We start from the raw sequence: 27,517 nt of genomic DNA on the forward strand, positions 1-27,517 counted from the left end.
CGACCAAGTAAGTACATCAACACTTTTCCTTTTCCTTTTATCTTTGTTATATTATGGCTCCCAAAAGAACTGACCATTGTAATGAACCTAGCACTAGTAAACCCCAAGAAATCCCGTGTTCAAAATCCTAGAAACTCTAAGCAAGTTTCCTTCATGGACGCCTTTTTTTTACTAACCTCATCGCCAAATACCCTGAGTTTGGCCATCTAGAGGTGGTTCTATCTAGTAAGGACCGGGTTATTACCCGTGCTCCGGAAGATCACTTAGGCTTTTATAAGATATTCCTGGAGTAAGGGGGTATTGTGAATGTTTTAAACGAGTTTGATCTTTGTCGTGCCCAAATCTCGCGCGAATGGTTGGCTTAGTCTTTTCTCTATAGTTAAGATTTGCAATGACCTGAAGGTGGTTATGATTGGGCCACTTTTTTAAAGCATGTGGACCCCCACCATGAAGGCCATCAATGAAACCATGTGGTTTAACAAGACTCCTTCAGAACGGAAACCATTCATCACAATTAAAATCTTAAGCGTAAAGGATTTCAAGTCCTACTGGTTCTGGATCCCTGTTATGCAAGATAATAAAGGGAAGTTTACGTGTTATGTTTGTTTCTAGGAGTGTACTTACGATAAGGAACCATCGTCTATGACCTGTATTCTTTAAAATGAACCACAACCTTTAATAACATGTTCTTCAGGATTAGAACTCGATTTAGTAACAATAGTACTAAAATTCATCATATCCCCAATAATAGGTGTAGATACTACGGCCACCGTTATCAGATTCAAATAGGAGAATGACCACTTTGCATTACCATATCCATCATATTTATGACAAGCAACGTGTAAGCTCTTGTACTCCATATGAAAACATCTATCTCCAATCCAAAATTATGCAACTAGGGGGCTTCTTAGGCCAATCACCCTGATAAAGTGGCAACCATTATAGATACCTGATAAAGTGACCAATGACAACCATTATAGTGTTCTTATCGACTCAAATAGCTTTGTCCAAGGTATTAATGATACTCAGTAAAAGGTCCTCATCTAATTCTGAATAGGAAAGATAGGGAACCAAACCCAAACCATAAGGAAACTACATCCGAAGCAATGAAATCTAGTGACCAAGTCCCGAATGTCAAGTAATGCCCTTTAACCACCCGAGGCTAATCTAAATTTTTGAAACCAACCTAAAAAAATCTAAAAAAACACACACCAAAATAGTAGCTATTGTATATGTGATATCATATCTACATACATTACAAAACTTTCATTAACCCATAGTAGACTTATACAAGAAAATATATATTCTTACCATATTTTTTTTGTTTTGTTTTTTTAATGCATATTCGTTACATAATTGAGCATGCATTTGGATTTTCATCGCTAAAAATCTCGAAAGACTCCGACGGTTGTGATGAATACGATTCCAAATCCAACGGCGGAGGTTCACTCATCGTCCCCGAATGCATATACGCGTATTCATACGACGGCGGGTAGACCGACGCCCCGTAGCTAGTACTCGGATTCGCTGTATTATAATTCACTGCGTACACAGTAGGAGGAGGTGCATAGTAATGCACTGGGTATTGATAAATCGGATGACGTGGAGGACTGTGATTGGCTTCAGATGTCAAAGGTACTTGACCATAAGGTCCATAAACTTGACTCACTGATCCAGTGCCTGCTGGTGCATCATTAGACTGTTCGCCTCCTTCCGCATTATTATTATTCCCATTTTGCCCTTTATTCTTCTTCTTTTTCTTCTTTTTGCCTCCACTCCCACCTCCACCTCCGGTCGTTTTATCACCGCCGCCGCCGCCCTCACTTTCGTTGCCGGCCGGCGAAGAGACGGCGACATTGGTTGTGTCTGAAATTTTACTGGCAATTCCAATTTCGCCTATCTTTGATGGGTCTTGGATAATTACAACTTGAGTACCTTTGATAGTTTCTTTTTCCTTTTCTGGTCCTTCTTCTCCACTTTCTTGGTCACTTTGATTCTCTTTATTTTCTTTATCTTTGTCTTTGTTCTTTGATTTTCCCTTCTTTTTCTCTTTATTTTCAGCTTTTTCCGGCCACACCTCTGCATGTTTCCCGGCTTTTAACAGTTTATTGATCAGAGTTTCTCCATCTACATTTCCGATTACAGTCACCTTTTGTTGTCTCAAATCAATTTCCACTTTGTAAACTCCTGTAAATTGAATAAAAATCAGTACCCATAAGCATAAACTCCATTAAATTGAAGAAAAATTAGCACCCATAAGCATAAAAATGAAAAAAATTTCAATCTTTGGTCAAGGAAGTATGAAAAAAGGAGTGAACTTTTTGCCTAAAAAGAACAAAAAATTGCCCAAAATTGTGAAATTAGAGAAAACAGAAGATGCCCAGATGAAATACTGCCAAGAAAAACAAAACCCATATGAAAAGAAAAGGACCCATGTGAAAAATGTTGATAAATTGAACAATTTCAACAAAAAAGGCAATTTTTTGGAAGTTTTGGTGTTTAAAATTAAATTTACCTTCGATGTTTTTAAGGATTTTGATGACTTTTCTTTTGCAACCTTCGCAGTGGACGGAGACTTTGAGGAGCAGTGTCTGAGAAAATATAGAAAAGGATGAAACTTTTTTGTTGAGAGAAAATGAAATTGTTGATAATAGAGAGATTAAAAAAGGATGATTTACCTTGTATTTGAGAGGTGGTTCTGGGTTTTCTTCTACTAGAACGGGTACTGGTTCTTTGGGTTCTGGTTTTGGTTCAGTTTTGGGTTCAGTTTTAAGTTCTGCAGCCATTGATGAAGTTCAGAGTCTAGAGAGAGATGGGGAGAGTTTAGAGAGAGACAGGGGTTATGGAGAAGGGAATTGGGAAAAAGAGGAGAGAAAAGTGAGCTAGGGGTTGATGCTGCCTCGGTGGAATGGCAATAGTAATGAGAAGTTCTAGTAGTTTAGTTTTAAAGTTTTAAATTTTAAAAAGCATACTATAATTCCTAGTATTTTCACTTCATCTTCCCTATATTTTCAAAAGTTGTTAATTCTATGGTGTATTTTACATTTTAAAAATCCCGTTATTAATTAAGTTTTTTTATTTTTCTTTTGACTTAATATAATTTTTTTTTTTTTTTTTTGATGAAAATGCATATATTTTCATTAGATACGAAAAGAACAAGTACAACAAGAAATAAGAAAGGTAAAAAACCTTACAAAATCCACAATGGGACGAAAATGACTACAAAGAACATAAAAAGCCATAAAAGGTACAAAACCAACAAAAACTTTTAACTTAATACAATTAGTCCATGCTTTACTTGTTTAAAATTATATTATTAATTCCATTATATTATAAATTCCATAAATTCACGTGATAGAAATGATATGATTTTAATGAATTAAAATATATATTATTTTAAACAAGTTTAAATAATAAAAAAGATCATTGCAAATAAATTGAAAAGATTAATAAATCATTTTAAATAAATATAGATGGTTAATGAATCACTTTAAATAAATTCAGAATGCTAATAAAACACTATATATATATATATATATATATAAATTGAGAGGTGAATTGGTTTTTTTTTTTTTTTTTATCAAATTCAAAAAGATATATGCATTAAGTTTTATTTTTTATCACAGCAAATTCTTGATGACTAGAAAAGTGAATTTTAAACCTAAATTTTGGTTAACATAAATTTATTCGTTTTATCAACATTTAAAGCTTGCATTTTTAATAGTCAAAAGTAGTTTTATTATATGTATAATGTGTCTATAAAGAAATTGTAATTTTTTTTCGAACGATAAAAAGTCAATTTTAGATATAGATGAAATGAGTAACAGTCTTTTAAGTAAATTATATATTCACAACCAATTAATTTGAAAATATAGGCTTAATGTGATAAAAAAAATGATCAAGAGTTTGATGTGTTAAAATAAAAGATTAGGGGTCAATCCGCTAAAATAAGAATCATCAGGGGCTTCTAAATGCTTTTTTTCCTTTAAAGTTTTCTATGAATTTTTTAATTGGGTGGCTATCAATTTGGCATTTGATGCTTTTTAAATTTGGTATTTCATAAATATAAAGTGAAAAAGAGACAACAAATATAGGTTCATGACATCCATGCAATGCAAGCAGGGACGAGGATTACACTCCAATTGATACTTCTTGCTTAGTGCTTTTTTTTTTTTAAATTTTATTTTTAGGTAGCCAATTCAAGATTAGTTGTATTATTAATATTTTTAATATATAGTTAATTTCAGATTAAGGAACTAGATATTATTGATCGAGGAATATTATATGGATTTTTTTTTTAAAATAGGGATGGATCTTTTTCTTTTCTTTTTCTTTTTAATATATAGGTCCTATTCATTGTGAGATATGATTGAAAATAAAAATGAAAATTGAAGAATAAAATCAAGAAAGTAAGCTTTTTTTTTTCAAGGAAAGCTAGAATTCTTGAAAAACCAAAAGCAGTATAAACGAATCTTTTTCTCCTCGTAGTGTTCGTTATACCAACTCGAGATTCATGAGGAATAAACCTTAAAATATCTTGTTAAACACATGCTCCTATCAGGGCCGGTCCTGACGTTTTAGGGGCCCCAGACGAAATAAGAGATAATAGACCTTTAATAAAAAAAATTATACAAAAAATTCTAAAAATAGAAATTTTGGTACATTTTAGACTTAAAATATCATATTATTTGGTCAATTTTTAGACTTAATGGGTATTATAACTAAATTTAGAATAAAAAAAAATAGTATATATTTAATAAAATTAAAATTTTTGGGCCCCTTTTAGCCTTGGACCCTAGGCGACCGCATCCCGGGCCTATGCCCGGAGCCGGCTCTGGCTCCTATTAATCATTTACTCTCACTATTACACAGTCATTTTTCCAATTTATATATAGTGACCCACCTGACATCTTATGATAAGCGAAAATGGATAATTAATCTCCACACCATCACTCAGACTATAAGGCTAAAAACAATGTACGAGTTACCAACAATTAATGGTCGTTTACCATGACGTTACAAGCTATCAACATCATTTCAAATCCGATCCTCTTTTTTTATATTCCTCCACAGATCTATCATGTAACCTGATATTTACGACGTTTCTTTAGTTTCGATTGAATTTAAAAATATAATATGAGAGGCTTGTCTATATCTCTTATTTCAAATTAAATGAATTCCAAAATAATATGTCAGATTAGTTGTTCTATTTTTATAAATCCAAAACCAAATTTAAAAATAAATATATAGATCTAAGAAAAATCTAATGTCATTTTCTCATATAGAATCGCAACCAATAAAAGAAAAAAAAAATCGGTTATACCAGTATCTTATTGGTATATTTCTACCACACTATTTGTAGAAATTATATAACAAATGTTTTTTACAAAATGAAATTTATGTGGGGACAAAGTATTTATAAATTACTTGTAAAGTAATAATTTTTAAAAACGGTATTTTCATATAAATTTTTGAAAATAATATTAGGTCCAATTCACTCTTTTATTTCTAGACAAACTTGAAATTATAAAAAATACTTTCATTAATATGTAACTTGGTGTTGAACCAATGTAATCCTGAGTTTTTCCGACATTATAATTCTAGAAATTGCACGTCTTCCATAAATGAAAGAAACTCATTTTCAGTTAATAAGATTTGAAGTTACACTGTTTAATAAACCTGTCACACCCGACACTAAACGACCTCAATCGGCATCGGGCGTGAAATAGAAAGATCATAATCAATACTTAGAAGTCTCCAATTATCCAAATATCATTATATTACAATTGAAATACCAAAGTTCTAACCATAATTCTAACAATAAGCAGCCAACTTCCAAAACTGACCTAATCGGTCGGTAATCTTCTCTATATCCTGTACTTTCTCACCTAAAAACATTAAAACATTTAAAAAGGTGAGACAAAAATCTCAATAAGAAACTATCAGCTATAAAAAACCAACTTTATTTAACATAGCTACGTATATACATTTATAAAGGGATTTAATCAAAACTTTATAAAATATACTCAAAACTTAAGTTCATATTATATATATAATGCAAAACGAATCAAAACAAATAAACGTTTTATCAAACCAATTTATAATCAAATCAATGTTTTATCAAATGAACTCGTATTTAATCAAACGTAAAACCTTATATCAAAATCAATCATAACCGAAAACATAATCCAAATGAACTTAAAACATTGTATCCATCCTCGAGTTTCTCCCCTTAAGTATCAATCGATAACCACATATATAGTCGAGACGTCTCTTAACATTGCCTATCCCATATGGTCTTACCCAACACTTCGCTGCCATACCCAATAGGTCTTCAAACTGTGTACACAGGCCATGCCCCTCACTGAACATGGTCTTCAAATATAAAACCACCGATCCAGATAACTCTCGATGGATATAAAATCATAAAATCATAGCGTGCTCAAATTTCATTTCACAATCAAATTCCAAACTATTTCATAACCATAAATCATTTGGTTTCAATTAGCCCTTTTGTATCATAAAAATCATATTTGGACTTCAATCCAAAATAATAACAACAATAACCGTAACAGATTTCTCAATCCAAAAACAATTCGTAAGAAATCATCAAATTCATTTTATTCACTATATATATACATTGAAACCAAAAACATATATGTATATATGTAAATCAATCAAATCAAGCCTTAAATCAACATAATCAAGTAAAATCTGAAAATCATATAGAAGCATAATCAATAGCTTCATTTGAACCATAATTTCACAATAAAAAGCAAAATCGTGAAAAACCCCAATTTACAAAATTCCTGCATAACCTTAAAATATCACTTTCTGAAAATTTTTTGATTATATATATATACCCTTGTGGTGGGACCCCTCCCCGGACCCTCGCTCAGCGGGGACGCGTAATGCGATCGGGCCGCCCTATATATATATATCCAGATACATAAAACTCAAAATATAGTTGATAGTTACTTACCTTGGCTACTAATTAAAGACCACAAACCCGTTCAATTCGCTTCTAAACTCTGTCTAAGACATTTTCCTCCAAACATTGCCAAAACTCAAAAACTCTTTGGTTAGGACTTAGATCTATACATAAGGATGCTATGGTTCTAATTTCGAGTGATTCGGACGGTCGAATCTCCGTAAATCAAAGAAACGGTGGAGAAACGGTTCGGGATCGATGAATCTGCAGAAGAAGCAGAAAGAAAAAGAAAAAGAAAAAAGTAAAGATGATGATGGTGGTGGATCATATGGGAAGGTTTAGGAAATCTGTCAAATATCCCTTTTGGTCCTTCATCTTTATATAATCTTTTAATAATTACCCTAAACTTTTAATTTACACCTAAACGCATCGAATTAACTCCAAATTTTTCCTATAACACCAAATAAAAATCACATACCCCATAATTATAATATATATTAATATCTAGATATAAAGTCTAGAAATTTAGTCACGGACGTGACAAAACCTTACACTTACAATTACACTGTTAGCTTTAGTGTTTTAGAGAGGCTTAGTTTTTTTAGGTCGCAACCAATAGCTAAGCTATAGCCATTAGGACCACCATAGCCACGGTCCAACCTTCTATCCCTTTTACGAACCACCAGTTGTTAGCTGGCTTGTTCTCTCTAAATAACAGCTTCATTGGTTCCTATTCGGCTTCAATGGCATGCAGTACCTCCGCATGTCAAGTATGAGCTAGCATGTAAACCTATTCCTATTGCTATCTCCAAAGCAACCACCTATATATACATCATTTTCCAACTCAAGGCAATAATGCAAATCAGTCAGATTATAGAGTTCTTATATGGGTAAATTATAAAAATGGGTCAAATGGGAGGCCCATTTACATATTTAACCCATTTACTCAACCTACTACATATCTAGACTATTTTTGTGTGACTTTTCCATAATACCCCTAACCTTCCCACTTCCCCCAACGCGAACAGTCTCTCCCCCCTTCTCCTTGGTTACGCAAAACAGTTGGCTCCTCCATTAATGATTCCAAGACTTTTGATCTTCCTATCTTTTTTTAAATTGCACGAAATCTGCACCATTTCTCCAAATCACAATGTATTTCTTTTTTTCTCTCTCCATCTCTTGATTCTGCATCTTCCTAATCCTAGAAAACGAAGACATGGTTCTTCATCTTCCTGTTCCTGCTCGTTACTTGATTTTTTTCTTCTTGTTACCGTCAAAGAAATGGTTATTCTATGTTATTTCCATCGTTTTTCCCAGTTTATCATATTGTTATTGTCGCTTTTAAGGGTGAAAGACGCGAAAAATGTAAGTATCTGATGTTTCTTCTGCGTTTTTCCATGAAATCACTTCGCGTAGTTGATGATTTCGCGAAGATCTATGAAGAGAAAGAGCTTGAAACGTGTCGATCTACTTCGCGAGTCGATTAGTTCGCGAAGTATGCGAGTAGAAAAGTTCATGATTTCACACTTTGCGAAAGCATCGATATGCGACGTAAATCGTCACGTTTCAGACCTCGCAGACTTCGCGAAAACATCGATTCGCGAAGTAAAATCATCCTTTTCCCTGCACAATACATTCGCATGCTTCGCTAATCCTCATTTCGCGAAGCTAAAATCGTCTTTTTTCCTGCCTAACACGATTAATTTTTCCTGAAGGTGGTTGAATACATAACATCTCTTTCTGGAAGGCGGCGTATTGGGCTACATGGGAGATGACTTTCCTTCCTGTATAGGGAGAAATTTCCCTCAAGATTGACACTTTCACTTTGAAATGATTGGTTAGGAGAGATTGTGCCAATCTTGGTGTGCACCATGGGACACGTCCATCCCAAAAGGTCTGGACTTTCATTTCTCATCCCAAAAGGTCTGGACTTCCAATATAGGGAGAAATTTCCATCCAGATTCGTCACGTTGACTTTGAAATGATTAGTTAGGAGTTCATTGTGGCAATCTTGTTGGAAATGTTGATAATGTTATGATTTTAATGTTAGAATCCATTGTTGTTTGGCATTATTTGTTATATACCACATCGCGAATTAGCTTAAAAACACACACAGGCTTTGCATATGCTAATTAAATTCATCAAGTAAACCAAACATTAGCTTCGCAGGCTTCGCATATGATCAAATCTGTGAAGTCAGACGGGAGGAAGAAAGACGCGCATAAATATTGTGGGTATTATGGGAAAGTCACACAAAAACAGCTAGATATGTAGTAGGTTGAGTAAATGAGTTAAATATATAAATGGGCCTGCCATTTGACCTAGTTTTGTAATTTACCCTTCTTATATTAAGCATCCGGTCTTCCATATCATTTGGAGGACCCTCAATTCACATTTGGATACGTGTATTATAACCCTACGTAATAATTAAAATAGTAGAGTCTGACATAGAGAGCTGAGTGCTTCTAATCATTTACCCAAATTATATGTGCTACTAAATTATGACTCTGCAATAAAATGACCTTCTCCAATAATCACAATGTCAAAAATTGACCCTAATCTCTAAATTTAACATAGGATTCAAATGCATGCTAATAAAAATAAGGATAAAGTCTGAAAAAAAATCTCATGCTTTTAATTTTTTTTTTTTTTTTTTTGTCAAATTGGTACCAGTAAATTGTTTTTCCCAAACAGGACAGAGGTTTTGTTTTGCTAAAACGAGGACTATTTAATTTGATACTATAAAAAATGACAATTAAGGATCTCAAAATGAAAAATTTCAAGAATTAAAGTTATTTAGTACTATATTTGCTATGAAACCAAATTTTTTATTTTCCAAAATCATCATTTTTGGAGCTTTCTTTCTCTAAACGTTCACTTTCTCTCTCCTCACCAAACAACACATAAATGACTTCAAAATTAAAAAGTTGAAGAATTAAAGTTGCTTAGAATATCATAAAGTCTTTGAATTTTTTAATTTTGAAATCATCGACACTCATTTTAATGTCTTTGTTTTTAGTAAAGCGAAATACCTCGGTAATCTCTTGGATGCAAACAAAAACCTCAATCATCGTTTGAAAAAAAAATTTACAGATACCGGTTTGATAAAAAATGATAAAAAATAATTAGGTGACATACCTCGCGAAATTTGATATTACCATCAAATGGAACAACAACCCCTAACATGGTCTTGCTTCAAGCAAAGTAATTAAAGGTATTTCTACACACATGCAAGAGTATCAAGTAATGACTTCCCAATGGAGAGAATTGCATTAGAGGTAGCAACGTATTAAAATCATGTTATGTTATTTATATATTCCCTAAATATGATTATATATGATATAAATACAAGAAAAATAATAATTGTATCATGTTAGTCGGGTTATATCTATAAATCGTACTATTGCATTAGAAATTGTCAACCCCACCTACGCATATTCTTAGACATAGAGCCATCACCCGTATTCTCTTTCAATTGTCTTTGATGAAGTAGGCTAACCCTTTGTACCATCCCTTCATAAGGTTGTGCTCTTTTATTGGTACAAGTTTTTGGTTTAGTACTTCACTTACAATTTTATTAGGTTTGTTGATTCTCTTGGAGCTTCAAGAAGTAGCATTTTTAAGTTGTGCAGATGCACCCACAATGTTACGTGCAGAGGCGGAGGCAGGGGTTTGAGGACGCTAGAACATCCTTGACAATCGCAGGGTGCTAAAAGCATCTCCAATAAATAAAGGTAGGGTTGGACACCTTATCTTTTTTTTTTCTATCCCATCATAGTTAAGACATTGTTATTCTGGCTTGTAGAGGAATAAAAACATTTTGTTCAACCCGTAACATTTTCATCTCTAGCCCTTAGAGACTCTATTGACCACATGTACAAAAATTGATATCGAGAAAAAATATTTGTAAAAATAATATATAAGAAACCGAAACATAGGAGAATCGTGTCAATGATAATAATAATAATAATACAAGTGTACACCTATGAATTTTTAAAATTATAAAAATATATGCTTAAGTTTATATAAATACATTATAAGAAAATTACATACAAGTCAAGTAACAGAGTTTCATTTTCAAAGCTCGTAGAAGATGATTTATCAAATATATAGAATTATTGATAACGTAACATTGAGGTACTTCTAAATACACATTATACCATAGGAAATTAGTTTTCAAATTCTAAGAAACGAGTATTCAATTTTCTTAAATTATGAAATGTGACCCGAAATATTTTATATGAGTTTTCTAGAGTATAAAATATTATATTTAGCATAAATTTTACATTATATTTTTAATTTATCTATATGTTTTTTTCTTAATTTTATCTTTTATGGGTTGCCTCTTAGATTTTAATGCTTTTACATGAAAATCATAAACAGCTATAAAAATTACAATTAAATCATACTACTGTCATAAATAAATTATGATTTTATATCATAATTTAAAAATTATAGACTCTAATTCATAAATCTTAAATTCTAAAATAATATTTTAGACCCATAATTTATAAACTTTAATCTGCAAAATATATTAAAAATAATAATTTACTTAGTTTGATATAATTACAATTATTATTTAATATAATGGTAGATAATTTTTAAAGAATGAATTTCTATATAAAATTTCCTAGATTTTAGTCAACAGGGCCTAAATAGGGAAATTGGTGCTAATTACCCAAAATAAAAGAGATGGTGTTTGGATATGAACCTTAATGTATCCAATATTGTCTGGATCTAACTCTTCCATGATCAGAGTAGCATACTCCTGGGCCCTTTCTAGAATCTTGGATAACTTATTGGCACAAGCACTTCATGCAATAATCTGCAATTCTTAGGCTAGTTATAATTCTGATTTTTTGTGTTGTGTCCTTAATGTTTTTTCATGCTCATAATTGATTTTTTTTTTTTTTATAGAACTTGGGACGAGATAGAATTTGGGCGGGATGAGCACCCATGGTCTAAGAATTATCAAACCCGTAATATATTAATAAAAGAAAAAAAAGTGAGGAAAAGTCAAGAAAAACGCAAGTGTGAAATACTACAAATGTTATTTTTATGAAGAAATTAATTGTTAATTGTTATTTTTTTTTTGAAGAAATTAATTAATTTATGTTTAGTTAATCGGTTAACTTCTCTTCTCTTCCCATTTTCTATCTAAATTTCATAATTTATCCAGTTTCAAAACTTTCATCTTTTGACGATCTACTTTGAATAGCTTCTTTCTCCATCTATCGGGTTAGATTTTATGTTCATATATTTTATGAGATGTATTTATCCATTTGAATTGTATTTACTCTCTATTATTCTTTCATTTGTACATTTTTCAGATTTAGTAAGAGCGGAAATACTTTATATTATTTGTGGATTAATAGATACATGATTGCATCGAAAGGATTCAGATCTAAATGTTTGCAATGTCTTAAAAGCTGAAAATTGGATTGCAACTTTTTTTTTTTTTTGCTGATTTCGATTTACAAGAACTATATGTTTTATTGTTTTTTTGTGTGTTTTTTTATACCTTTATACTTTTATATGTATATTTTTTGCTTTTTTGTAATCGTTTTAGTCTCTTCATGGATCTTGTAAGGTTTTATTCTTTACTGTACTGGTTGTTTTTTTCACCTAATGAAGATATACATATTTTCATTAAAAAAAATTAATTATCATGTGGTCTGATGCGGAATGCTAGTGGTATATGGATAGGTGGTTTTGTTGCTAATACTAGGGTTGGTAACGCTTTCCTTGCAGAACTGTAGGGTTTATTTTTTGGTCTTCAACTTGCCCGAGGATAAAGATTATAAGAAGGTAATAGTGGAAAAGGATTCTCTTCTGGTTATTAGTTGCATGACACGAAGGAATGTTGTAACTCATCCGTGTTCCTGGCTCATCAAAGGCTATCAACTAGACCTGTTCATGGGCCGGGCTGGACCAGACTTGGACCGGGTCTATCAGTTTTTTTATATGTAAAATTGCTTAGTCCAAGCCCAGCCCAGCCCACTATTAATTTAGGCGGGCTCGGGCCGGATTGGGCTCGGGGTTAAAAATCAAATCTCAAACCCAACCCATATAAACCCACCTAATATATATATATATATAATTTTTAATTATAAAAAATAAAATTTATACTTAAAATTAAATATTAATGTGTAAATATATAATTTTATTAATTAATATTAATAAGCGGGCCGGGACCAGACTGGACCTAACATTAATATTCATTGTCCAAGCTCGATCCAAGGGACACGGGTCTAGACGGGTACCCGAGCCTGTGGACAGGTCTAGTGTCAACGTCTGCGAGACCTAGACTGGGAGATATTTTTTAACATACATATATAGAAGGTAACCGCGCTACCGATTGGATAACAAATTTCATAGATCCTTTTCTTTTGGGTCATCACGAGTGTGGTGCAAACCTCTTCAACAACCTTTTTTAAGACCGATGTGGCTCTGCTTTAAGTAGAGATGTCGGTTTGTAGTCTTTTGTTTTTGCTTTTGGCTTCTGCCCACATATGTAAAAAAACTAAAAAAGAAAATTAATCAGTTAACCATTTTTAAATAAATTGTACATCTCCTTTAAAAAAATTTATATATGAAAGCTAAACAAAAATCTTAGTTCATTATTTGAATGGAAACGGCTCATATATGTTAATATTCATTCAGTACCACAATGAGTTAATTTTGTAATTATATGACTTCTGCAGAATAATATTTATACTTCTAAAATGATTCTATTCTCATCAATTATGTATTTTGGATAAATTGGAAGGAAGGTTGCTGCTAAATTTGGAAACAGTACAACCTATGAAACATTAATTTCACATCGGATTCCTTGTCTCCCATGTTCTCAAATTAAATTGAAAAGTTAGAGTTATTTTTATTTATAAAATATTTAATATCAGTTTTTTTTTATAAGATAGAAGAACTGTTTTCACTAAAAGCAGTTTTTCTAGATTTAAAAAATAATAATTTTGCATTATCAAACCAAACAGGGGCGGATACAGGGGTTCAGATCCCACCGACCGCCGGAACTAATATGACCGCGAGTAGTTTCGAATCCTTCTGTCTCCACAAAATTTAAAGTTGTTGTGGTTTTGGCCATTCTGTTTCTAAGAAATTTAGCATCCCAAAATTGGAACAGGTCGTTAGGCCCTCTCTAAATCCAAAATTTCAATTTTTTTGGTCTCTTAGGCTATCTCTAAATCCAAAATTCTATTTTTTTTTTGGGTTAAGGTGCAAAAATACCCCTAACGTTTTGGGTCAGGAGCAATTTTACCCCTAACGTCTAAAATGGTGCAATTTTACCCATAACGTTGATAAATTGGGTCAATTTCAGAAATAATTCATCAAACTGTCTTCTCGGTCATGAATCTTATCATCTACACTTCACATGTGCGTAATTTTATCAGTAACAAATCATAATCATATGTTGGGATGTGAAAAAAATAAAAAAAATATAATGCCTTTTGTACGAATTAGACAAAAAAATTCAAAAAATTCACCAAATTTATAAATAATAATCTCCAATTCTATTATTAAATTACAAAAAACATGAAATCCTTTTTTAGAATGAATTGATATGCAATTGGTGCAAAATAATGAACAAAAATATCTGTGTTTTATAATAGTGTCTGAAATTGACACAAATTACCAACGTTAGGGGTAAAATTGCTCTTGGCTATAAACGTTAGGGGTAAAATTGTACCATTTTAGACGTTAGGGGTAAAATTGCTCCTGACCCAAAACGTTAGGGGTATTTTTGCACCTTAACCCTTTTTTTTTGCTTGTTAGGTTTTCCTTAAACCCAAATTTCTAATTTTTTTTAGTCTGTTAGTCCATTTTTAAATCCAAATTTCTAAATTTTTTTGGCCTATTAGCCCATCCTTAAATCTGATTTTTTTATTAGACACAATTTTATTTACATGTTAAGAATCTTAAACATAATATCACTTAATTTTGAGAAGTTTCATATTGGTACTTAAAATTGGTTCTTGACCACTAAAATTATAATACATATATATAAATAATTTGAACAAGTTGGATTTACCAATTTTTTTTACAACCACGTGTAAAATCGGACCTCAACCAAAAAATCTGTATTCGCCGCTGAAACCAAACGTGGTTTTTAACTGTTAAAATTTGAGAAAACTATTTTTAGAGTCTGTTCAGCTCATAGGCATATTTAAAGCAATTGGAGAATATTTTCCTTACCATTTATGGTTAATCTTATAAGTGAAGGAACAAATTTGAATGCAGTTGTTTAAACTGTACTTAATATATTTTTATAATTTTTGAAACATTAAAGTTTATTTTTTATTTTTTATGTTTTTTATGGTGTGTATTTGAAAGGGTTAGGTTATGCTTACTTTGTTTTTGACAAAATAAGTTTTACTTTGTTTTTACTACCATTAGATGAACTTACTTTGTTAAAGTCCACCATCATCCAATGGTGAAAAAACAAAGTAAGCTTTACTTTGTCAAAAACAAAGTAACCATAGAAGACACCTTTTTGAAGATATTTTATATTCTTAAACTAGTTGTGTAAAAAGCGGGTGGTATATAGTAGGACTAGTTAAATGATTAATGTCATTTGTTTGTTAAAAAATATTAGGTAGAAAAAATATTATGTTGGAAAATAAATATTTTCTTATATTTGGCTACTAATAAAAAAACGGAAAGAAATTGTGGATAGTTTTTTTTTTTTTTGAAACCAAATTGTGGATAGTTATTGTTTTCAAAATGATAGGAAGAAATAGAGTAATGTTTCAAAATGGTAGAAAGGGTAAAACACTTTCTTCATGTTCTTTTTTACGTTGACTAAACTAAAAAAATTCGTTAACTTATTTTCCAAAATAAACAAGAGTAAATTACACAATAATCAAACTGAAAATAATATTTTGTTTTTAGTCAAATGATTAACTTTTATATGAAATAGATCATATTTGTAATTTTTATTTTGAAAATATGAGAGAAAAACAGTTTTTGTTTTTAAATTTAAACCTGGATAACCTTCTTCAAATTAACTAATTATTGGTAACTTTCTAATTGACAAAATTAGAAATAAGATTTGTCATAACTATAAATTATTTATGAGATATGTTTTTCCATGTAATTTCCTGAATAAACAAATACCAAAAATCGATAAAATATTTCCGACAAACGGATCTAAGTTGAACTATTAAGCTTTATTAGGGCACTTTGAATGGACCTAATTCTTTGATGGGCTTACTCGCTTAATTTCATGTGAAATTTACAAAGTAATCATTTTTTACATCAATTTTTCTGTTCTCTCCTACATGGTCATGGTCAGTTAATCAGTCAATTAAAATTAATTTGGTCAGTTAATTATTTAATCACTGTTTAAAAAATACTAACCATATACTAGTCCACTAAATTCGGTTAACTACTAATCGGTTAATCAATTTTTTCCATCGGTTAATATTTTATTTCATTTTCTAAGTATTGGTAATTAATAAAAAAATTCTAATTTTTTATTATGAATGATACAGCCGATCAATGGAGAATTGAAGAGATTATCGATGGAGTGGAAGATATTTATGCATTATTTCGTTATTTATTGAATCTGTTCGTTTTAATAAATAAAACAAAGCATGTATTGATTAGTACAGGAATATTCATATGGCTAAGCAAAATACCAGAAATCAATTGATCTTTTAGCCCATAGCAACATTTATGGATAGTACTGATCAGAAATTATAATAATCCAATATTTGAAGGATTAATAATAGTTAATGTTTATCTTTTTTTCTTATTTTTTTTTATGAAATAAATAGTTAATGTTTATTCTAGAAATGTAAAATAAATGTCTACTAAGCTTTATACAGCATTTTTTCCTCTAAGTATAAGACTCAAATAGACAGAATAATATATTTCGACTTTGTATTTTAAAGTACTTCGTGACTTATGATCAGAAAAAAATTCAAGTTTTTTTTTCTTTAAGGCCCCGTTTGGTATGCTGTAATGGACGCCGTAATGGAATGACCATTACAATGGAGGTTCATTACCATGTTTGGTTAGTCATATCATTTTTGTCGTAATGGAATCATCATTACATCATTCAATTTTTCTTCCCAAATTTATGTAATGGGCATTACAAACAAAATAGTCATGAATCCCCATTACGATAGCCCTTGTATTTTTATTACTACGAAAAAAACATGAAAACATAAAAAATGCGAAAATGTGAAAAACCTGAAAATGAAAAAAAAAATGCAAAAAACGAAAAACATGAAAACTAGGGGTGAGCATCGGTTCGGTTTAAACCGCATACCGAACCGAACCAAGTGAATTCGGTTTTTCGGTTTGGTTTTTTAACAATTCGGTTCGGCATCGGTTTTAATTTTAAGTGTATTTCGGTATTCGGTTTCATAGAAAATCTAAAAAAACCGAACCGCACCGAATTACACATATTTTACATATATATATATATACATATATTTGATTATACAAGTTTAATTTTTTTTATTATTGTTGAGATAATAACCCAATATATTTTGGAAATATTTCAATTTTTGTTATTTTTAACTTAATTTGGTTTTGTTCAGTTTAAACCGAACCGAACTGTATATTTTGGTTCGGTTTTAATTCGGTTTTACATATTATTCGGTTCGGTGTCAGTGTGAATTATTTTGATCATTTCGGATTTTTCAGTTCGGTTTTGTACCCATGCACACCCCTAATGAAAATGAGAAAAAATATGAATACACGGAAATAGTAAAACGAGAAAAAACACGAAAAAATGTGCATAAACCGAAAAACGAGAAAAAAATGAAAAAACATGAAAACGAGAAAAAATATGAAAAACACGAACATGGTAAAACACGAAAAAATGTGAAATGAAAAAACGGAAAAAAAACAAAAATGAGAAAAGCAACCAAAAATGAAAAAAGAAATTGAACAAAACATGAAAATCTGAAAAATGCAAAAAAAAAAAAAAACATAAAACTTGTATTTAACTAATATAAATATAGGTATTGCAATGATAATTGCATTTTATGGATTTTATTAAAATTTGTCAACCAAACATGGTAATGTAATCATGATTCCATTCCATTCCATTACACATTTGATTACATTACAACTTTGATTACATTATATTGCATTACAGCGTACCAAACGGGCCCTAAGGGAGTCTAATGTTTCTATAATTGTAGTTTTCTATATACAACACTTTATGCATATTAAAACTAAATGTGTTTTTATAATATATAATTCACGTTCGATCGGTTTCGATTAACCACGGTTTTTAGAATACAAAAACTTTACCCATAAACATTAACTACTATTTTTAAAATTAAAAACCATACACTAGTCTATCGGTTTCGGTTAACCTTATTCTCGGTTCGGTTTCGATTTGGTTTTTTGATTTTTCGGTTTTCAAGTTTTTTTTTGTGCACCCCTAATTTTTTCGTTCTTGTATTTTTACACTAATTACTTTCACTTTTACTCTCATCCAATTTATTCATATTTTAGCAACAAAAGGTGATCAGAGACCGTCGAGGCTTTAGAAACCACATGGTTAATTGATGGAAATTCGATCCATACATTGGCAAAACTTCTGGCTGAGGAAAAAGCAGACACAATGGAGACAATGAAATAAAATATACAAGCCTTCGCTTGGACCCCAGCCGACCTCACTGGTGTTTTTCTAGAGGTCATGACCCATACACTAGATATAGACCTAGATGCAAGACCAGTAAAGAAAAAAAGAGAAATCACATGGCCGAAAGGCAAAAGGAGATCAATTAAGGAATCGATAAACTTTTAGTATATGGACATATCAAGGCATTTCGTTATCCTCTGTGGTTAGCTAATATGGTACTGGTAAAGAAAGCCAACAACAAATTAAGACTGTGTCACCGATCTCGATAGATCTTGTCCAAAAGATTATTACCCACTGCCTTGCAGTTTATATGTTAATTGATTTAACTATAAGTATATTATTTACTCCCTCTTGGCAGCCAAAAATCACCAAATTCCAATGTCTTCTCGATACATGGAAAAGAGTAGCTTCATTACACTTGAAGGAACTTTTATAAGGTTATCCCTTTCGGCCTTCAAAACACATGAGGTACATATTAGAGGTTGGTCAATAGTATCTTCAAAGACATCATCTGAGAGAGTAAATGGAGTTTGGTCAATCATATCATTTTGTAAGGGAAGAAATTTTGTTGCCCTAATTTGATGTTCCCTTCCATGTTCCTTCCCACAAAAAAAGTCTACACTCAACATATTTTCTTCCATTTTTAAGAAATTCAAGAATAGGGATGACAACAGGTATCCGATCCTAATGAGACTACCCGTACCCTTATAAAAGAGTATGCGACCAAAACCATTACCCGTGACGAGTATGTGAATACCTCATAGGGTATCCGTTACCCGTCATAAATCTTTTATATGTTAGAAAATATTATTGTTTTTCTATGTAAGATGTGAGATTCAAACTCCAACATTTTGTTCTTCGACTATTGAGTGATACTATTAAACTACTTTATTCTTATCGATTAAAGTTCAATTTGTTCAATTTTTTATAGATAATTTGTTAAATTTGTAATATTTTATTGTTTTATACATTGATCCTTAACGGGTAAGGGTACCCGCATGTATTTGCGAATTAAATGGGACGGTATGAGATGCAAAAAGCATGCACATTAGAGTAATGGAATAGATACGAGTAATTAAAAAAAATAAACGAATAAGAGTTTGAGATTGATACTCCCATGAGTAACCTATCTGTTGTCATCCCTATTCAAAAGTAGACCTGTTCACGGATCCGGATACCCATTTTGCCAGTCCAGGTCCGTGTCCCTTGGACTGGGCTTGGACATGAAAATTTAATTTATCTTTAGGCCTAGCTCGGTCCAGGCCCGCAAAAGCCCGTCTCTTTTTTGGGCGGGCTTGAGATTTATAAAAATAGCACGGATCGGCCCAGCCCGACCCGCCTATTAATATTAATCAATAAATTTATATATTTATATATTAATATTTATTTTTAAATATAAATTTAATTTTTTATTATTAAAAATTACACATATATATTTAGGTCCGCTTATATGGTTTGGGTTTGAATTTGATTTTTAAGTCTGAACACAGTCCGGTCTGAGCCCGTCTAAATTAATAGCGAATTGACTGGGTTTGGGTTGAGCATTTTTAGACAAAAACCCACTTGACCCGGTCCAACCGGGCCATGCCTATTCAAGAGGGACCAATCTCATGATATCAAGCCTTAATTATTGGTCAAATCTTGTCCACCCATGTAGGAAAAAAAAAGTGGGTAGCTTCTTGATTTCTTTCTAAGGTAAATTGATTCCACCTATGCAATTATTAAGGAAAACTAGCAATTAATCCAGTCACAATCAAATAAACAGCTATGCTTATACCCCATTATATACCATAATGAAGTCAATTAGTAGGTACTTTTCATATTGTGATTAGGTAAGTTCTTTTCATGATAATACAATTGAAAAAACCTCTCAAATCTAGCAAAACTCATATACTCAATCTGCCAAATATGAAAGCAACCCAACTGGTTAACTATAAAAGAAACTAACTAAAAAAGACTAAAAATCTTGGCAACAATCTTTTGTCTTCCCAATGATACAATATTCAAGGTTTTTTCATTTTTATTAGGGATAAAATGCAAAAATACCCTAAACGTTAAAAACTAAGAGTAATTTTATTCATAATGTTGAAAGCCAAGAGTAATTTCACCTTTAACGTCTAAAATGATACAATTTTACCTTCAAAATTGGCAGTCAAGAGCAAATTTACCTCTAACGTTAACAAATTTGACTAATTTCAGACATCATTATAAAAGACATATATTTTATTCCTTATTTTGCACTAGTTTCCTATCAATTAGTTCTAGAAAAAAGATTTCAAATTTTTTTTTGTGATTTAATAGAATTGGAGATTAATATTTTTAAATTCGATAAAATATTTAGATTTTTTTTGTCAAGACAGAGAGCTGATCTCACAAGCTTTAGATATGGAGATATCTAGACAGTTACATGGATCCAGTGAAGGAGTTCATTAGGATTGAGACCCGACTTGAGATAACAGCATGGATAGATTTATCTGAGTGTCAACTGTTCATCTCATTGGTATTAGTAGGGTATAACTAATCCTCAGACTCAAACATTCATTAATTAGTGATTCTGGATTATGGAGTATGATGCTTTTGATTCTGTGCGAGCACGATCGACTACAGTGGAGGCCCTGGGGTGTGAGAGAGCAGGGTTGGGTATCACATAAAGTAATTGCAGAATAGTTAATGTTAGATTGGGCATTCGTCACTCCTGATAAATGGGAGATATATCCAAATGGCCGCTTGTGGTGAATTAACTGAAATCATTGCAAGGTGATATAGTTAAGAGTAGAAATAAAAATTTCACTTAACTTATCTTTCAGAGTAAATTCAATATGGACAAGTAAAAACAGACTCTTCGTTATATGTAACCTTGACACGTTTCATGGTTATAAGGAATTGACCACAAGATATAGTTGATGAAGGATCGTATTATACTGCACCTAATGTGGAAAGGTTAACGTCAGTTTTTAACCTGACTTTTTATTTGCACTGGGGGAATCTCTTAAGTTCTGCCAGTAATAGCTCGCGAAGACATTCTGTTATATACATGTTGAAATTAATCAGGATGAATTAAATTTCAAAGGCTATATACGGCTAGTAGCAATAAGAACCTAATGGGTCGCATATGGGACTTGGAACCAGAGGACGGAATGGTAATTAATGGGACACAGTCGCATGGGTCGAAATTTAGTATATATTAGGGATAAATTAATTTGATTGATAACTATAAATTAGATTATAATTGTAAATTAAATTATAAAATTATCTGATAATATTAATTAGAGGTTTTAATATGATTATAACTCTAATTATTTATCCCTAACATAAATTAAATAACTAATTATTTTTTTTTATAGAAATTGAGACGAGACAGACCTTGAGCGGGGTGAGCACCAATGGCCCAAGAACTGTCAAACCCGCCATATATTAAAAAAAGAAAATGTGAGTTTGAACAAGAAAAGAGGAAGGAGAACAAACAAGAAGAAGGGGGAAGGAGAAAAGTTTAGAAAAATTAAGAAAAATGCAAATGAAAAATATTACAAATGTCATCATTGATAAACATGTGACAAAAAGCAGGAGCTGAAGGCCACCAATTGATCACAGAGGAAGAGACTCCAAACTTTGCCAAAGCATCAACAACACGATTCCCTTCCCTAAAGATGTGTGTAAAAATAATGTTCATACTAGAGCAAATGCTAAAACAGTGCAACCACTCTTGTCGAATACTCCAAGGAACATCCATGGAACGAAGTCGAAGTAGATTAACTACGAACATGGAGTCTGACTCAACCCAAAGATGATGCCAATTTTTCTCCCAAGCAAGTTCAATTGCGAAAATAGCGACTCTCAATTCAGCCATATAAGCAAAATAAAGAGGGATAGAAAAAGCAAAACAACATTTGGGAAAGCCGCGATAGTTACGAAAGATACCGCCTGCTCCTGCCTCGCCAGGAGTACCAAAAGCAGAGCCATCCACATTGACTTTAACCCAACCCGGAGGAGGTTTAAGCCAATGGACTGGAATAATGTTGGGAGCCGGAGGCGGCCTTGGAGAAGCCAGAAGATGGGATAAGATATCAGCATCCCTCATTGAAGAGCAAAACCCTTTAGAAGAGGCAAAGGACTCTCGAATCATTCGAAAAAGGGCGATCTTCGAGTGTTGAATAGAAGGAGAAACCTCCTTAAAGGTTGCTTCATTCCTGCAATGCCAGATTAACCAGATGCAAGAGCAACAGCAACACGCCAGATCAACGACACCTGTGAGCCAAAATGAATGCTACGAAGAGTGCTGAAGAAGTGGATGAATTGGGAATGACGAGGTAAAACGCAGTCAAAGTGAATCTCAAGGGCCCTCCACAGAGAATCTGCAAAAGAACAGCTAATGAATAAGTGGTTAATGGACTCAGCATCCCTACCACAAAGAACGCAACGAGAGGCAAAAGAGAAGCATAGACGTTGCAGGAGGTCGTGAGACGGAACCCTTCCATGCAAAACTCTCCAAGATGTGAAGGAATGAGAAGGGGGAGTGTGAGCATTCCAAACAAACTTATACCAGTCCACCGAGGAGGAACAAGGACTGATAATCGAATAGTACTCTTTGGCAGAGAAAATACCCTTCATAGCGGGCTGCCAAGCGCATAAATCAAAATCATCTCTACCCTTGTGAATAGATCGAATACTGTCTTGAACAACCGAAGGCAGAGTGCCTAAGCCAAGCCATTCCGAATTGACCAAGAAATCATCAACATAATTAAAGCGTGAACGCTTATCCTGATGATCAAGACCTAATCTGTCCGCCACCGATGGAATGATCCACCTATCAGTCCAGAAATTGAGCATTGAAGACTGACCAATCCACCAAAAGGTCTGGTCCCAAATGGATGAATAAACAAACTTACAAGAAGACCAAATCGAGGAAGGAGCAATGGTAGCTTTAGGCAAACCAGAGGCAACCATAAATCTAGACTTCATCAGAGAAATAGCAAGGCTGTTGTCTTGAATTAAATCCCAACACATCTTACCCAAGAGAGCCTGGTTAAAGATCCTAAAATCCTTAATGCCCAATCCACCACCCTCCAAACTTTTGCAACAAGTTTGCCAGGGAACCGTGATTAACTTCCTCTGATCAATACAACCCATCCAAAGGAAATTTCTAACACTTCGATTGAGCTTTTTCAACAAACCCACTGGCCACTTATAGATCAAGAATGAATGAACCAGACAGCCAGTAATAGCAGACTTAATTAGAGTTAAACGACCTGCAAATGAGAGAGAGAGCTACCTTTCCATTTGCTAAATTGAGAAAGAAATTTGTCTGCAAGGTAGCTGAGGAGGTGACGGGCCCTAGGAGCACCTTTAAATAAAGGGACTCCTAAGTAACTAAAGGGGAGAGACTCCAAACGGATGCCAAGACAGTTGGCAAGCCGCATCTTCCTCGAAGGACTCACCTGAGAACCAAAAAAGATAGCAGATTTATCCCAACTAACCTGCTGACCGGATATCTATTCATAAAGCAGGAAAAAAAACCTTAAGAGCATGCACATTGTTCAAAGATGCCACTCCAAAAATGAGCATGTCATCAGCAAAAAGAAGATGAAAGGGAAAGGAATTTCCACCAGAATAATACATAGGAGAATAAGTACCCTCCCTAACCATATTAGATTAGTGATATTATCTAAATATAATTAGTTATTATTTAGATAATAATAAGTATTTATTTAATTATCTAATTAGTAATTCTATTCCGAATTGAATTCTATTTGATTAATTAAATAATACAACTAGGGTTAGGATTTGAGAAGTCTATAAATAGACCCTCTCCCTATAGAATTTCAGCCATTCAAGAGGCTAAGGAATTGTTCCGAAATCATCCCGGCTTAATTACTATATTTCTTACTCTCTCTTTGATCTTGTGTTGATTCCTTTAGAGACATCATTGCGATTGCTATTTATTAAGGTTAATTATTAATCAGGTATGTGAACACAGTGATCCTGGTCTCCGGAGAGGTACTCTGGATTACCGATGGCTCGCCCCTGCGCCGGGAAGGGTCCCTACGGATACTCCGACGAGCAAGACAGTTAGTCGCTCAAGAGAATTTATTGAATGTAATGTGCAAGTGATTGAAAAGATTACCCGCCCCTAGCTTCTAATGTGAGTTGTGTATTTATAGAGGGTGCTTGGGCCCTGGGCCCTTCTGCTTGCTTGGGCCTTCTTGGGCCTCTTGGGCCTTTTACTCGTATCCCGAATCAAGTAGTCCCCCCCATCGAAGAGCTAAATCGAGTATTTGATGCGAGAAGATAGGGTTGTGCATCCGTTTCCCGTAGGGATACATGGTGTTCAGCCGTAAAGAGGGCTGCTCGGATAAATGTGGGAAAAACCTTTGGGTTTACTGCATGCGTGCCTTATTTATAGTGCCGCATTGATTGCGCATGTGCTTTTAATCACTCGTGCGCCGTAATAATTTATTGCAAAATTACAACTGTGCCGGCGCCTTGTTTCCTCCCCCAACTATAAATATTAGGAGGGATTAGACGAAATCTCTTTACTTCATTTTTCAAACTTGTTTGAGAGAAAAAATTGCTTGCTTTCGTTTTCTGTGTCCCCTCCTGCGATTGTGCCGTCCCATACCTAGTTGTTCGCGCGGTAAGCATCCGGCGGTTTATCCGACACCTGTTGTTTCGTCGGGAGTTATCTCGCGTCAGAATTTGTCGTATCTTTTGCTGAGGTTAGTCGCACAATCCCTTAGCTTTGATTTTTGTGTTTTTCTTTGCTTTATTTCGACTTCTGGGGAGGGGTATTATGTCAGAGGGTTCTTTACGGGGAGCCCTAAGCAGACTGCCGCCGGTTGCCCCTGGTGACTTCACGCTTCGGGAGTCTTCTCGGACGCGAACTGTATCGCGAAAAAGGCGAGCTGAAAAGGATAGTGGAGATAGCGCAGTGGGTGGTGCTGCGAAGAAAAGGAAGAAACCCGTTGATCGCCCGCTGCCTACCGTCGATCGCCCAGCCGGAGGCGTTGCCGCCGGCGTTCTAGAGGTGGTGGTGGCCGTGCCGGAGGGTTTGATTACTATAGAGCGACCCCTTGCCGCGATTTACGAGGAAATGCATGAGAGAGTGTGGACGTGAGCTCCAGGTGCTTCTGGTAGCGAGGGGAAACGGTTTGAGAGAGCCGAGCGTCCTAAGAGGCCAGAGTCCCTTTCGGTCGAAGATGCCTACAGTATAATCGTCGCAGCAGACCTGCCGGCGATCTCTGCAGTATATCGACTCGGAGAGCCTTATGAATTAGTAGCTTTAGATGAAGAGACCAGAGCCCATCACGCGGGTAGCGCGAATGAGCTCATCATTTACGAAGAGCAATTAGAATCGGGGATGCGACTGCCGCTCCTGCCCTTTTTTGTGGAGGTATTTAAGGAATATGATTTGTGTCCTGGGAAAATTCATCCGAATGGCTGGAGAATGATGGTCGCCTTCTATTCGCTGTGTCGTTCTGCCGGGTATCGGGCAACAGGTCTAGTCTTCCGTGAGTTTTTTAAACCGAGCAAAGGGCAGCGATCTCAACATGTCACTTTCTCTCATCAGAAATTCAGAGTGATGGGTGGGTTGAAGGATAAACTGTCCGAATACCGCCACCGCTTCTTTTTGGTGAGGAAGCTTGATGGGGATTTTCCTTTTCGGGTTGTGTGGAATGATGACCCCATGGACTCCAGTCGGTGATTAAAGACCCGACCGAAACTCCCATTCGAGGAGAACTTGGTGACGCATTTGAAAGGTCTACCGACGGACAAAGATCACAAGCAGGATGTAGATGAGCTGGTTCGTCACTTTCTTACCACCGGTTACTACATTTGGAATAAATGGCGGATGGCCGACATCAGAGGATGGTCGGCTGTGGATTTTGAGAAATGGAAACGGGGCTATAAGTTCAAAGCTGGGGAGTTGGCGGAATTGGAGGCGATCTCCGTAAATGTTGCCGTTGTAGGTGAGGGGCTGGGATCACATTCTTTGTGAATTATGTCGTATAAAATGTGTTGTCCGTTACAGAAATCTGATGCTTTTCCCCTTTTTGTGCGTGCAGGTCCAGGAGATCCTCATGTCAGTATGGATTTTGACCCTAACGAATTTAGTGTTGGTTTGGAAACCGCTGACGAGGCATTCGGAGGGGCTTCGGGTTCACTGGTTTCATATTCCTCGCTCGAGGATGCGAACCAGGTGGTGCAAAGCATGGGAGGGGTTCTCGATGCGCGGGAAGATGCTGACGGGGTAGTTGATGTCCCGCAAGGGAAGCCTGTGGTTGAACCAGTTGCCCAACAACCTAAGGGAAGTGTGGAGATGATCGGTCTTGACGAAGAGACAGTTGGCAGTCCGACCCGTGGGGTGCTTGCTCGGAAGAGAAAGAGGGATACGGGGAAAGCCGTTGACGAATATGTGGCTGGGGAGAAGTCTTCCGAGGAAGGTGTTGCCGGGGCCAGCGAGGGTGTCAGGAAACCCTATTCTGATGGCAGGAACGAGCTGTCCGCTGATGTGCCGGATCGGGTAGGGGATCATCCGGAAATGGTCAAGAGGATGGAAATGAAAATTTCCAAGTTCAGGGATTATGTGATGAATTTGTCGGTGCACTCTGATATGATGACTTCCGATCTGGCTCGCGCGATGGCCCGTGTGGCCCGGGTTCCCGGCGAGCATCAGCGGATGGAGGGGGCTTCGAAAATGAACTTGGGCCTAGAGACCTTATCGGCCCTTGGAGTGGTGAGTTCTCCTATTCGCATTCTTCAGCCTTGTGTCATCTTTTGCAAGCTTTTTATCTTCTAACTTCTGTTCTCGTTATGCAGTCTATCCAGAACGCAACCCGAGTTTTCGACATGTGCGTTAATGATGAAAAAGCTTTTCGTGATATGGAAGAGGGCTTGCGAAGATCTATTGGTGATCTCGAGGAAGCGAATAAGAAATTGGCGGCTGCGCGAGAGCTTTTGGATCGTCG

General features: G+C 34.4%; 1 protein-coding gene across 1 annotated transcript; it reads right to left on the reverse strand.

Annotated features, from left to right (window-relative positions):
• Nucleotides 1-992: 992 nt before the first annotated feature.
• Nucleotides 993-2,901, reverse strand: LOC136206133 (heavy metal-associated isoprenylated plant protein 35). Its single transcript, XM_065997064.1, has 3 exons — nucleotides 2,679-2,901; nucleotides 2,516-2,591; nucleotides 993-2,187 (listed from the first exon to the last, which is right to left on the reverse strand). The coding sequence occupies exons 1-3, from the start codon at nucleotides 2,784-2,786 to the stop codon at nucleotides 1,349-1,351; spliced, it is 1,023 nt and encodes a 340-aa protein (XP_065853136.1). The 5' UTR covers nucleotides 2,787-2,901; the 3' UTR covers nucleotides 993-1,348.
• Between the last annotated feature and the right edge of the window lie 24,616 nt (nucleotides 2,902-27,517).

Source organism: Euphorbia lathyris, chromosome 9, assembly GCF_963576675.1.
Source record: "Euphorbia lathyris chromosome 9, ddEupLath1.1, whole genome shotgun sequence".
Classification (NCBI taxonomy): Eukaryota; Viridiplantae; Streptophyta; class Magnoliopsida; order Malpighiales; family Euphorbiaceae; genus Euphorbia; species Euphorbia lathyris.